We start from the raw sequence: 15,571 nt of genomic DNA, 5'->3' as shown, positions 1-15,571 counted from the left end.
GTCCAAGTGGGCATGGAGTTGGATATAAACCTGTGGCGAGCGAACGCAGATTTCTTAAAAAGTATTCTGTGTCCCCTCGCGGGGCTCGCCACGCTTCGGGCTCGGTGGCTCACTACAGGTTTATATCCAACTCAATGCCCACTTGGATAGTGGGGAAAGGAAAAGGACCCCTTTTTCCCATTGAATTCTATGTTAAAATGGACTCAGACCATTTTAACATTGAATCCTATGGAAAAATCGGGACCATCACATACGATTTGGTCGCATGCGATGCCATGCTACCGATCCGGTTTCTAAATCGGACGCCCAGATACTACATAAGTACCGGTTTTTGGAATACACTGAAAAGGGAGACCTGACCTGCATTTCTGTTAAATTTGGGCCCCTGACTTAACTGGGCATCAGTTGTACACAGTTTAGGCTTTTCAAATCCGGGTCACTATTTCCTATGGGCCAGAGGAAACTTTCTTAATGATATCTGGGCTTTTATTGGTGATGTGTGACCCATGTAAATGTTTTGTCATGGTTACCAGAATCTTTGTAGATTTTTTGCAAGCTTTTAATTTGGCTCTTAACAGTTCTCCCTGTGGATACGCCCTCTCCAAGAACTTATTGACCATCTCCGTTAGTTGTACGTCTCTTGTGGCTGCGTCACTGTTAATGCAGCACACCCTTAAAAATTGAGAAAACGTCAGACTGGTAATAGTGTGTTAGGGTTGAAAGCTCAGATTGTGCAACATTGTGTTGTGGTCTGTAGGCTTTGCATAAAGCTGTGTTTGTATTTTCCCTTCCCTGATCGATATTTGTACATCAAGGAAATTAATATATATATTATCCATGATATTTAACCACAAATACACTTGGAACAGTTCTAGTCTCTTTTGACTGTAGCTATATTTAATTTACATTTTTTAACTAGTTGTTTTTAGAGCACAAAATTAATATGCTGGAAGTGGTTTTATATTATGTATATGGCCTTCTTTTTCAGCATCCCCATCACAAGGAAGGAAAGCTGCTACGAACTCCTCAAGTAAAAATAACAGTCCCAACCACAGCCCCAGATGCCCAGGAAGGGGTAAAGGCCGTCTACGTTTACCTCAGTTAGGAGTCAAAAAACTGTCAAGCAGCAAAGAAAATTTGGATCAAAGCAAAGACAATTGTTTGGATAATGAATCGAAAGAGACTTTGGATCAGGTAGAACCAAATAAAGGACATGTTTTAGGTGGATGCCAAACTGAGTTAGGTACAAATCAGGACGCTGAGGTGGTTTTAATCAATGGACTGAATAACGAGCAGAACACATGCAACAATGGCCAGCTTGATAACCACACAGGGGAAGAGGAGGACATCATTGATGACCAAAGAGAAGATATCTGCTGTCAGCCTATCTATAACCTTTATGCAATTTCGGTAAGGAACATTACCGTAAATTAGAGAGCTAAGCTAATATAGAGTAGTAGATAGCTTTCTCACAGTTGGCCTTTGCCTTATTTATACGGTTCTGTTTTTTTTATTTTTATGATTGCAGTATTGGAGGATTTCTATAACTTAACCCAGTTAAGTTCTCAAATTTTTTTGTGTCATGGGGCCCCTGAGTATCAGAACTTTTTTCACAGAACCCCTAGGCAAAAGGATCTCATTGAGCAAATCAGAAAAAAATATTAAACAAAGTAATGTTTATATCTCATCTTTAGGGTCAGTTATCTTGCAATGAACAGGCTTCACTTCTTTTTGTCCACAATTAGCCTATTACATTGGCATACATAAGTTTAATTGCTCATGAACCACCAATCCAGGGCACTCCTGCAAGTTCCCCAAGGCACCCCAGGGTGCCACGATGCACAGTTTGGGAACTACTGACAACCAGTTAAAAACTTCTTATGTGATGTTAGCTGTAGATAATATTTGTTTTGTTTTCAAATCAAAAGTTACCAGTGTTCAATTGATACAGCTTTCTGTAGCTTATAGGCATAAATAACACATGGGGGTGGGGTATTAGATTACCTGTTTTTCCCAATATTTTGCATCTCAGGCTTCTTGATTGGATCACCAGATAAGATTTCGCTGTGAAAGCACACAGGTTCCGCAATACCTGAGTTTTTTGGTCCAGGGGCAGCTCTGTTTCCACTGAAATGGCTTCTTTTGGGGGATTTTATTTCATCTACCTGTGTGTCCTAATGACAGTAATTTCCAAAATGTAGACCTCATTAAACACTGTGCTTTCATGCGTTTTTTAAAAGTCCTGAAGTGCCACATGCATTCATTCTCTCTCTTTATATATATATATATATATATATATATATATATATATATATATATATATATATATATATATATATATATATATATATATATATATATATATATATATATATACAACCAATAATCTGAAGAGCGCTCGGTCACTAATTTATAGCGAGTGGTCAATCTTATAGATATTCCTTCATGTGGCGCAGCCTTTCCTCCACGATAGAGGCTATCTCCAACCTCAGAGATTAGGGTACATGCGAAAAATGGAATGGGAGGAGGCGCGCAAGTGAGTATAAAATATAACAATTTTTACTAGATCATAAAAGCTCACGTACACATAGGTTCAAATAAAACAGCATATTCGTCACCAGCGTCCAAAGAATTTCGGTACACCCGATTTCTCCAGAGTCGGTATAAGAAGCTTTGTGATGCAGCGTGGATATCTGCTAGGCTTCACCGCGGGATCAGACCACCGGTTCACGTACGACAGGAACACCCTCAACGCGTTTCGTCATGCTGGACTTCGTCAGGAGGCGAAGTCCAACGCGTTTCGTCACGCTGGACTTCGTCAGGAGACGAAGTCCAGCGTGACGAAACGCGTTGAGGGTGTTCCTGTCGTACGTGAACCGGTGGTCTGATCCCGCGGTGAAGCCTAGCAGATATCTACGCTGCATCACAAAGCTTCTTATACCGACTCTGGAGAAACCGGGTGTACCGAAACCTATGTGTACGTGAGCTTTTATGATCTAGTAAAAATTGTTATATTTTATACTCACTTGCGCGCCTCCTCCCATTCCTTTTTTCGTATATATATATATATATATATATATATGTATATGTATATATATATGCTATTTGTATGCACCAAAAATGTAAATGATATATAGGAGTATTCAGTGCTAAATATAAACAAGCAACTCAAATTCTTCAAGACGAAGATGACAGATATTTCATTTGGAATGTTATTCTAATCTTAATTTGTTTACCTCAGTGCCATTCAGGAATAATGGGTGGCGGTCATTATGTTACTTATGCCAAAAATCCAAATGAGAAATGGTATTGCTACAACGACAGCAGTTGTAAGGTAAGATGTGGAAGTGACACTCACCTTTTCCAATGCTTCTTTCATTGTGTTTATTTAAAAAATGTTTTGTTTTTTTAAACGTTTTTTTTTTTTTGTTGTTTTTTGTTATAAAATGATTTTTATTGAAGCATCAGGTGCCAGGTCCACATACAAGTTGTCAAGTAATACGATAATACAATAGATAAAAGGACGAGTTAAATAACTGATGTTTAAAGAGGATGGAGAGGATCGAACAGTTGGAGTCACGGTCATAGCTTTGTTTTATACACTACCGTTCAAAATTTTGGGTTCACTTAGAAATGTCCTTATTTTTAAAATAAAGCACATTTTTTTTCCAATGAAGATAACATTAAATTAATAAGTAATACACTCTATATATTGTTAAAGTGGTAAATGACTACACTACATGGGTGTATAGAGGCCCATTTCCAGCAACCATCACTCCAGTGTTCTAATGGCACATTGTGTTTGCTAATCGCGTTAGAAGACAAATGGATGATTACAAAACCCTTGTACAATTATGTTAGCACAGCTGAAAACAGGTTCACTCATTAGAGAAGCTATAAAACTGACCTTCCTTTGAGCTAATTGTGTATCTGGAGCATCACATTTGTGAGTTCGATTATACTCTCAAAATGGCCAGAGAAAGAGGACTGTCATGTGAAATTTGACAGACTATTCTTGTTCTTTGAAATTAAAGGCTTTTCTATGTGAGAAATGACAAAGAAACTGAACATTTCCTACAAAGGTGTGTACTACTCCCTTCAGAGAACAGCATAAACAGGCTCTATCCAGAGTGTAGAAAGAGAAGTGGAAGGCCCCGGTGCACAACTGAGCAAGAAGAACATTAGTCTCTAGTTTGAGAAATAGCTGCCTCACAGGTCTCAACTGGCAACTTAATTAAATGCCATGCCATACCCTGTGGACCGTTCTTGATTGGAGCCAATTTCCTCCTCCAACAGGACAATGATCCAAAGCAAATTTCCAGAGTGTGCAATAACTATTTAGGGAAGAAGCAGGCAGCTGGTATTCAGTCTGTAATGGAGTGGCCAGTGCAGTCACCAGATCTCAACCCCATTGAGCTGTTGTAGGAGCAGCTTGACCGTATGGTATGAAAAAAAGTGCACATTAAGCCAATTCAACTTGTGGGAAGTGCTTCACAAACTGTGGGGTGAAATTTTTTCAAATTACCTCAACAAATTAACAGCTAGAATGCGAAGGTCTGCAATGCTGTAATTGCTGCAAAAGGAGAATTCTTTGACAAAAGCAAAGTTTAAAGGACAAAATTGTTATTTCAAATAAATATCATTATTTCTAACCTTGACAATGCAGTGACTATATGTTCTATTCATTTTGCAACTCACTTGATAAATAAATGTAAAACATGAAATTGTTTGGGTAACCCCAAACTTTTGAACGGTAGTGTATATAATACAATGTAGTAAGAAATAAGGGGCCCGATGTACTAAGCTTGAAAAGTGATAAAATGGAGAGTGATAATCCCCCAGCCAATCAGCTCCTGCCTGCCATGTCACAGGCTGTGTTTGAAAAATGACAGGTAGGTGCTGATTGGTTGGTGGTTTATCACTCTCCATTTTATCACTTTTCAAGGCTTAGTACATTTGGTCCAATGTCATTTATTTGATAAATTTGCGTTATGGCCTTCCTGCCCTTTTCTTTAATGCTTTTGATATTATCTACACACTTTCCAACTGGTAGAAGTTTAAATTGTTTCATAATGTAAATATGTAAGTGTAGATGATTGGATGAGTGTTCTACTGTTTAGAAAACTGTAGGGGAGGGGAAATTTGCATGCGAAGAGCATTAATTCCAACAAATATGTAATTTGTAATGCTACTGGGGGGTCAATACTGAATCATTTTAGGGCATTGGGGAGTTATAAAACCATGTAAAGGCCCATAGAAACTGTATTAGTAATAGACATTTGTGTATGTATAACTAATATTATTTTTAAACACAATATATGTCTTTCTTATGAACAGGAGTTGAATCCAGATGAAATTGATACAGACTCTGCTTATATACTATTCTATGAGCAGCAAGGGGTAGACTATGCACAATTTCTGCCAAAGATTGATGGGAAAAAGATGGCAGACACTAGCAGCATGGATGAAGACTTTGAATCGGATTATAAAAAATATTGTGTGCTGCAGTAATGTGGCTGTTATACAGTTAATGTATACATTGGCGTCAGAAGGGATGATCAAAAGGAGACATAGTGTATAATGTTAAGCTGTCATTAATTAAACTAAACATACTGGTGTTGAGGTCACCAATGCATGTAGGGCCATTCAACAAAAATAGGTAACATGGCATTGTTTGTTTTAAATGTCCTATTTTGCTCAGTAATATTTTATTTATTTTAACCTTTGTTTTTTTGTCCTGTTGAGCACTGTATTTGGGGAAACTCAAAAAGACAATATTAATTATTCTGAGCTGCAAAAAAATGCAGATACAATTTGAAAACAACTTAACCGTAAATGGTTTAAATCAGGTTATGAAACATTGGAATCCACGGTCCTGATTTCACAAAATGTTTTTACTAGGCCTTTTTCATGTGTGCTTAAGGTAGAAAAATATCAAGGCTTACAGTGGTCACTCTAGCACCCTGCACCTGAGGAGGGCAAAGTTTTAATTTTTAAGTGCATCATTTTAGACGTGATGTATTGATACAGCTACTGTAGAAATAACTAATGTCTACAATTATGCCCTTAATAATAAAAAAAAACAAGATTAGGTGCAGTGTGCTAGAATGAATGTTATTCCATACATACATTTTCCTTTGTTATGGCGGTTTTCACAGCATGAAAGTACAATATCAGATTTTTTTGTTTTCATTGTGGAATATAAATTGCACTACTAAAACCATACACGCATACATGGTGAAACACAGTTGTGATATCATTTTCATACACTTATAAATCTATACAGTTAGGAAGTTAACATTGTGATTTTTATATTATCTACCAATGAAAACCACTGAAAAACGCTATTTTTTCATTTGCCATGGCACTTTCAAATAATGGGGCAGATGTATGAAGCAGCAATAAGAGAAGTTGTCCATGGCAACCAATCAGCTGCTTTGTATAATTTTATAGTGTGCTAATTATAAATGTTACTTCAGTGCTGATTGGTTGCAATGGGCAAATTCTCCACTTTCTCGCTTCTCCTCCCTCATCACTGCTTCATACTTCTGCCCCTAAATGTACACACAAATTTAAGATGATAAAAAAACCAAACCAATATTTTCAAGTCACATGTACAATGTGGAAACATTTGAGCTTGTTTTTAGTGTTGGATCATCTTGATTAAGGCTGTAATACATTTATGGTACTACAGTATAAATGATATATGCCTAGTTGAAGAAAATTCTAAGTGAGAGTACACATTAAACAAATACCTTCTTGTGCCATGGTCCTATGTGTAATGTTTTCTACCTAAGCATACATGATTTAGGAAAAGGTAATTCATTTGATTGGCCTAGCAGGTTTTTACTGAATCTCATGCTAATGGTCTTCTGAGAGACCAGTAGCTATCTCCCAGTCTTCTTAATCACAGGTTCTCAAAGGTCGGTCCTCAGGACACCACACAGTGCATGTTTTGCAGGTCTCCTCGCAGGATCAAATGAAATAATTGGCTTCACCTGTGGATCTATTAAAATATGTTAGTCAAAAATGAGTGCACCTGTCTGGTGACCTGGAAAGCTTGAATTGTATGTGTTCCTGGGAACCGAGTTTGAGAACCGCTGTTCTAAATTAAGTGCTGAAGCACCAGTCATGTCTTACGTTGCATGAATTTGCTTTTTAGTGAAGTGAATTATTCATCATTTTATGATTTATCAAATCCACCTTAATTTCCCCTTTTAAACTGGGTGTTCTGAAAATAGTAAAAAACTTGATCTGAAAAGAACTTGCGAACGGTTTAGTGGTACACTCCATACTGGACTTCTAAACCGGATATGTTTTTACCACTATTTTATTACAGATTGCCCAGCTTATGTGGAGCAATCAACCACCTGGAACATGTATGTCTGCTTAGTTAAAGTACAGGCCTTAGAAGGGCTTCTATATGGGCTTCCCTCCTCTTGATATTTTATAAGATTTTAATAATCAGTGAGTTAATGTGCATTAATACAAGTCTTAATTTTTGTACTCTTTCTGCAATAGTTCTAAAGATAGGGGAAATGTTATGTTTTTTTGCACCAAGCCATCCATGGTTTACACATAGGAAATGCACAAACTGCACACTAATTGATACCCTTACTGTGTCACCTTGTGTATATTGCAAATTCTGTATGTTCTATTTTGCATTGTAAGGACTCTAAAAGCTGGCCTATTTCAGTGTTTCTCAGGAATGTTTCCAAAGTTGTTAATGATCAATATACAGTGCAAATCAAGTTTCAGTGTCTTCATCCATTACTTCTAAGCCCCGTTGTTTAATGGTCCGTGGTAAGCTGCAGAAATGAAAAACTATTGTCCAATGACTCTTTATTTTTTAAATGCATTTGTATACTACTTTCAGATCCACAGCTGGAAAGCATAACTTGTCTCTTAATTGTTTGCACTGTTACTATATAAAATTTTTAACTTAATGATTGTTACCCCCTCGCCAACATTGTATCTATAAAACTCTACATGTCTACATTATACATTCATCAACACGCAGATAAGCACAATATCTGACATGAATGGACCATATTCTAGTGTAAATCATTCTGTTTCCACCTAATTTTCCTCGTTATGTAAATATGCAAACTGAAGTGCCATGTGATTATTCACAGCAAGGACGGTTGACCAGATGATTTACCAAAGTATGCCACTGAAATGTGATGGTGTTTTCATACCAGGACACTTTGTGTTGCCATGCAAGCATAAGCCACAATGTAAGTCCTATTGCCCACTTGTAAAACTCCTTTGGCAGACCGAAACAGTAGTGCTCATGTTCGAAAACCGATCATTTGCCGCATGAATTTATTGCCTCTGTGTAAATTCATGGTTGCTTGATATGGGAAATTAGTACTGAGATAAAATATACCAAGATGTTAGGTAATATAGCACGTTTATAAAAATATAATATATTGTATACAGTACTGCATAGTCTTTATATTCAATTTATCTTTAATTGAAGCTGAGACCCAGTAGTCTGTTCTACATACATTTTTATGTGGGAAGTAATATTCTAGGGCTTTTGATTTGCCAAATATTTTTTTATCTTTCATTTTGCTTTTTACTGAACATAAGCAACATCTGGTTATTACAACCGGTCAGATTCTAGCTAAAGGTGGGGTATACATTAGGTGATATATTGGACAAGTTGTAGATCATTGATATCACTTACTGTGTTTTGCGATTGCGTACTTCCATCTGTCATCGGTGAGGTTGTCCAATGTGATGTGCTGTATATCAAATAGACCAACCATGCTGGTGATGGAATGCAAGTGAACGTGGCGGGTAACACCAGATAGTGCAGTGTGTACAGCCTCACAATATATCGTAGCACCTTGGTTCGGCTTGGACACACCTCTTCTGTAGTCTCTTCTATAGTGCAAAATTAGAAAAGCAGGCCTTTGGATGAATACTTTTTTTTTTTTATGTATATAGATTTGGGCGGATACTGCCGAGCCTAAACATATAATCTAAAGTAAATTACCATCGGATCGTACAATTATTGGGCATGATAAATTTGAAGATAACGTTTGGCCTGTGTGTGGACATGTCACCCACCCGAATATTGTGGTGGTCTTGTACAAGTTCTCCATTTTTTGTACATGGAAATTCCTGTTTCTTAAAGGTGGCCAGCACCTAATAAATATATGTCTACCATATTTATGTTCCCTTATTAATTTTAGATGTTTTGTTTCGCAGTGCATCTCTTTGTTTGCCTATTGTATATGTAAAGTCATGTGTGTCATCTGTGTCAAAATCTATATAGGTGGGAGCCAGGAACTGTTCTGATAGATATGTGATAAAAATACGGGTTAACAGTGTTAGTCATCCTTCGCGGCTCACAAGCTCCATCAGAGGCCCAACCATGTCCGCACCCATGTTTCCCAGTATATTTTAGTATGTGCCAGTATAACAAAACACAGTATATGCCTCTAAATTTTCTTAAATAATAAAAACAAAAAAATGTGAAAGTGCATTCATTTGTTAAGAACAAACTTCAGTGGGGAAAATGGATATTGTTGAAATAATCATATTTATGTTTGTAGCACACTCTTTTTTTGTTTTTTTAATCTTATTTGTCTTATTGCTTGGTTGTAATTATTTTTTTAAATTATAAAATTATATGAGCTCAAAAAATTTACCAGGACATTTATGAAATTAACCGTTAACTATGTTCACTTTGTAAATTCATGTATAAATATTGACAATGCACTGACTTTAGAAAGATTTATATGTACATATGTGCTCTGTAAATAAAATAGTCTTGATGTTATTGAAATATGAGCTGTATAAAAAAAAGTATTGGTTATTGTACATGGAGTGACCTTGTTAACTGTAACTATTATTCCAACAAATTAAAAACTGTGGATGCAGATGTTTTCTATGGACTGAATTATTTTAGTAACCTCCTTTACAGTTGTACCCCAGGAGCCAGGAGATGTAATTACTATTGCAAGTGTTATAGTGGCTGATCACTTTGCTAATCTGGTAAAATGCAAAATTTACTATTTTGTACCCCCTGTAACCCTGTACACACACAGCCAAAAAAGGTCAGTAGGTATGGTCAACTGTGTGATCAGGCGGTCGAGCATCTATAATATTAAACCATACATAATTTGACCTCCAGATTTAAACACTTTAAGCCATGTATTGTCTAATGTACGTCATACACAGCTATACAATAATTGGGTCAATCAGCCGATATCTAGTGATCAGGCTGGTTATTGTATAGGTGCCAGGTGAAGAAAGTGATTACTGATATACAATAAGGTGCATAAGTGGTAAGGAGGTGGTGATACAGTAATTATACTTCCATAATATGAAGCTCCGTCTTATTTTCACATCCAGTTAACAGAGCCTCCTTTGAAGAATAAAGTGCTCCAGTGCATAAAAGAGAAAAAGGCTTATAATAGTGAAGCCAGTTTTAATATACTACACATAACCTAAAATGAACAATATAAATCCTAAAAACACTCCAGACAGCAGGATGCAAAGGTACAATTACCAAGGGATGTATCAGAACTGGGTTTTAATCAGTTCATGCGCATAATCAAATAGTCACCAGTCCGGTCCCGGGTAACGGGTCTGGGAACAGATAGCTGCCGGTTGTTGTCCCTTGTATCCTTCCAGTGGTGACCCAGAACCAAGACTGGAAGCAGGCTGTAATTTCTGGTGCAAGAGTATGCAAGCTGCTGCTGCTGCATGGCATATGAGCAAATAGGAGGGCAAGTTACTACCACTAACGTGGAAATAGACTGCTGGAAGCAGTGGGCAAGAAGCTGGTAACTGTAAGCTGGGAAAAAGAAGCTGGAAGCTAGTCACTGGAGGTGAAGCTATAACCAGTCTTGGTTATAGCTTCACCACCAGTGACTAGCTTCCAGCTTCTTTTTCCCTGCTTCCACTCTTGGTTCTGGGTCACCACTGGAAGGATACAAGGGACAACAACCGGCGGCTATCTGTTCCCAGACCCGTTACCCGGGACCGGACTGGTGACTATTTGATTATGCGCATGAACTGATTAAAACCCAGTTCTGATACATCCCTTGGTAATTTTACCTTTGCATCCTGCTGTCTGGAGATGGACAAAACCCTTAAGGCCCTGATGATGATTTAGATGTTACCTTTGTGATGGTGGAAGTCAATAAATGCCATGGTGTCATACAAAATATCAGATGTTGCAGACAACCTACCATTAGTACAACTGTATCTTCACTTCACAGGTACGTAGGTTACAATCCTTAACTTTACTTTGAGACCAAAATAGTAGTATTTCTACATTTGGATCATTAAGGCCGGGGCTTCTTTGCTTAGAACTCTGTCCTCAGTACAATGTAACATAAAAGACTAGAGATGAAACTTGTATTGCCATTAAAACTACTGTTCCTTTAAACCTGGAAGCTGAGTTAATAAAACCTTGCAGCTACTTACAACAATCAGGCTGTGGATAAAACAGATATCGCATAATGCGCAGATTGAGGACGTGTGCAAGATGAGAATAAGCAGAAGGAAGGATGTAGCGTTGGAGGGTAGAGTCTAACTGGGAGGAGGTTGGGGGGTGGGGGGAGAGTATCGGATGAGGGCCATTACTTCATCTCCAGATACAGGGGGAAAAACGATTTAGAGTTGGTGAAATGGAGGGGGTAGGTTGTTGAGGATGTGATGTCCTGCTGTATGGAGTCCATTTTGAATGTAAAGTAGGTGGCAAAGTCAAGGGCAGATAGTGCGGGAGGGAGTTTATGGTTACTTTCAAAGTAGGCAAGTATGAGTATCATACTTCTGGACGTGTGACTCCATATAAGCTGCATCTGCAGGGATGTGGTACACTTATGAGCACATGCCCAAAATGTTCATAATTTACATGACATCCAGACGTATAGGGATGTCACTATATCACTGTAAGTCATAAGGTTGGGTGATCCACAATATATAATACTGAACGCTAGTTCATTTACTTTGTTACCAATAATGATATAGTCATAAGTGAGGCTTTTATCAAGCAGCGCAGTATTAATGCCCAAAAGGCCCTAGTATTAGGCGGGGGGGGGGGGGGGGGACTATATTATTGCTAGAAGTATTTACAAATACATATAAAACACTGTTTATTATAATCAGCCCTGAAATCTGCAGTACAAAATATGCTTCATAAACTAATATACACAACTAATATCAAATGTTTCACACTATAGGCAGCTATGCTAAACACCACTAGAGGGTGTCAAAGATCTTTTACTTTAGTGTTCAATTGACAAAGCCCATAAGCGAATTGTATCATTTGGAGGTTTTGGTTATATCTTTCAAACTCACAGCAGTCCCACACTTTTGACATGATTGTAATACTGTGATTATAATTACCGTGCCAACCATGACATTATTATAGGTTATTTATAGAGCACACACATATTATCCACAATTTCAGAGGATATTCCCTATCACATGTGCGTATCTATGGTTTATTTTGTTTGGCGCTAATTAACCTATTCGTATATTTTTGGATTATGGGGGGGAGCCATTACAAACAATCTCCACACAGTTAGGGCCATAGTGGATAAATAACCCTTGAACTTAGTACTGTGAGGCGGCAGTAATGCTAACACTGTCCATGCTCTAGAGTTTGTATGTTCTGTGGGGTTAATTAGGGTGTTCTCAGAAAATCGAATAAATTAACTAGTACTGGTAAGTGAATGTTGGAGTGTATAGTTTTGGAATAAAGAATTTAGGGCCTAATTCAAACTTCATCGTAAAGTCCATTTTTCTCAATGGTCAAAACCATGCTGCACTGCAGGTGGGGCAAAAGTTAAATGTGCAGAGAGAGTTAGATTTCGGGGTGGAGTATAGAAACTGAAATCTAAATTACAGTGTAAGAACAAATCAGTCTGTATTTACCCTGCACAGAAGCAAAATAACTCACCCAAATGTAACTCTCTTGGCACATGCAGTGCGCATGGTTTTGTCCACTTGAGAAAAATGTGCTTCAAGAGCAAATCTTAATTAGGCCCTTTGGCTGAGCTCCATGGGGTAGGGGAGGAAGGGGGGTATTGTACGGATAATTAAAATATTTTCTGTACAGCACTGTGTAATATGTAAAAGCTATACAGAATAATTTGTACAGGCAGCTCTATGTGTTGTATAATCATTGAATTTTGAGCATAAGCTTTGTCTGGATCCCTGTTTTCTGGCGGCACTGGTAACTGTCAGCGCTGTGGACATGATGCCATGACGTTGCCTGTCAGAATAGAATAGCTAACAGGAGAGTGAAGATCAAGAAGGAGGCAAAGTAGGATAATACTGGGCTGGTCATGCGCAATGAGAACATAACAATATGGAGAGAGAGGAGTTAAGCACAATAAAAAAAACACGTAGACTGTAAGCCATAAAAAAAGTAACGGACCCAAACATTTTTTTTATTTCTAGGACTGAGAAAAATCCATCCATGGAAATCGGCAGTGTTCCAGTTGTTGGAGGAGAGTAGGGCCTACGCCACCACTAGGCAGCTTTAGGCATTTGCCTAGGGCACCGGCCACTGGAGGGCGGCAGTTCGGAGCAAGTCCCCCAGGTCGTCTCCCAACTCCCCCCCCCCCCCGGACAGTGCTAGTTATTTCCAAGTCACTGCAGGGACCCTGCCAACTTAATACACAGCGCCGCAGGGATCCCACTGACCGTCTTGCAGACAGCTCTGCAGCTACCCCTCAGACCCCCGCACCAATTCCCCATTCCCCAATATGCATGCACACGAAAAAAAACTAATATCCATTTTTTATTTGGAAGAATTGCAAGATGAGTGCTGTATAGTGTGTCATAGCTTCTGCACTCTTCACATCATCAGCAAGAAATGCTTATACTTATTTATATAAAATGAAGTTTATATATAGTAAAAGGATATTTGAAATGTCATTACAGAAGATGCAGTCATTGGTTTATTCAAATATAGAAATCAAACTCACTGATGACTCTGCAAAACTTTGACTGCTGTCTGTATTGTATCTTTATATAACTATTCTAGATCTGAAATTTACCAACAGGCCACCCAGGTAATAATGTCAGTGATACAGTATCTTGACAAAATAAATATCTAACGTAAATGTGCCTTTTGAAACACCTACTTTTAATTCAGATCGAAATATTGTCTTCATGGGTTTAAAGTATAATCACACCGAAGTATGTTGGGCAGAATTAAGACTAAGTGGACCATTTTATTTCCTACCACTCTCGTAATACTTTCTATTTGCCAGGCCTCAGGGGACTGCTCTGGCCCATTGCTGGAGATCCTGGCCTTTTGCCAGGATGTGCGGATGAGAAAACACCATCCCACCAAACTTTGCATCCGTACAAATCATGTTGGGAATTGTGATCACTTATTTTCGCTCGTTATCCCACCCAAAACGTAAATCTAATTAAGAAAAATGTTGCACAAATTAGAAAAAAAAATATAAACATGCAGAAAACAACTTTTGTCCGGAAATACTGTCCACAAGCAGCAATACTGTGCCAAAGTATTTCAGTAAATTTTATGTTCTTATAAAAAATAAAGTCACTTGGTTCTTCCTTGAAAGTTAGTAAGTAACTAATGTTGTCATTGCTTTAAAGGACTTTTTATAGTCTGAATTGTGTTGTACAACAGTTCTATTAGCTGTTTTACTGTTTATGCAACACTACTGCATGGTTCTGCCATCTAGTCAAATGTCTGTCCAGGGGGAATTATAGCTATGTATGAGGTGTCAAACATGGAAACTGTTTTATCAGTTGTAGTAAAAAGTAGAGATGTGCACCGGCCACTTTTCGGGTTTTGGGTTCTGATAACCTTGAGGTTTTGGGTTCTAATGGGTTTTGCCAAAACACCTCCTAAGTGTTTTGTGTTTGGATTTCTTGGGTTTTGGGTTCTGATTTTTTTTTTTTTGCTCCTACGCTATATTAACCTCAATAACATTAATTTCCACTCATTTACAGTCTATTCTGAACAGCTCACACCTTACAATATTGTTTTTAGGGCAAAAGGTTGCACCGAGGTAGCTGGATAACTATGATAAGCCACACAAATGTGCGGCACAAACACTAGACTGATATGGCACACCTAGCATACCCTCTAGGCTGATACTGCACACCTAGAATTACCCCTGGACTGATATGGCACAGGTAGCATCACCCCTGGACTGATATGGCACACTTAGCATCCCCCCTAGTCTGATACGGCACACCTAGCATCACCCCTGGACTGATATGGCACAGGTAGCATCACTCCTGGACTGATACGGCACATTTAGCATCACCCCTGGACTGATATGGCACACTTAGCATCCCCCCTAGTCTGATACGGCACACTTAGCATCACCCCTGGACTGATATGGCACGCTTAGCATCACCCCTGGACTAATACAGCACACTTGGCAGCACCCCATGAATTATACGGCAGACTTGGCTTACCCCAGGAATTATACGGCACAGATGGTGGCACCCCTGACCTGATACAGCACACATGGAATTATACGGCACAGATGGCGGCACCCCTGGACTGTTACGGCACACATGGCGGCAGGCATGGAATTATACGGCAGAC

At 38.4% G+C, this 15,571-nt stretch overlaps 1 protein-coding gene across 2 annotated transcripts in view; it reads left to right on the top strand.

The window, feature by feature from the left end:
* The window catches only part of USP32 (ubiquitin specific peptidase 32), a 182,695-nt gene extending 172,802 nt beyond the window's left edge, over nt 1–9,893 (top strand). For both annotated transcript variants that reach the window (XM_083173737.1, XM_083173736.1), the window contains exons 32-34: nt 989–1,410; nt 3,242–3,334; nt 5,338–9,893. In XM_083173737.1, coding sequence (XP_083029863.1) covers nt 989–1,410; nt 3,242–3,334; nt 5,338–5,511 — 689 coding nt within the window. In that variant the 3' untranslated portion in view covers nt 5,512–9,893. The remainder of the gene's footprint in view (nt 1–988; nt 1,411–3,241; nt 3,335–5,337) is intronic.
* The last annotated feature ends 5,678 nt before the right edge of the window (nt 9,894–15,571 follow it).

The sequence above is a fragment of the Crinia signifera genome, chromosome 2 (assembly GCF_055691185.1).
Source record: "Crinia signifera chromosome 2, ASM5569118v1, whole genome shotgun sequence".
NCBI classification, from domain to species: Eukaryota; Metazoa; Chordata; class Amphibia; order Anura; family Myobatrachidae; genus Crinia; species Crinia signifera.
This window is presented reverse-complemented; position numbering and strand designations above follow the sequence as displayed.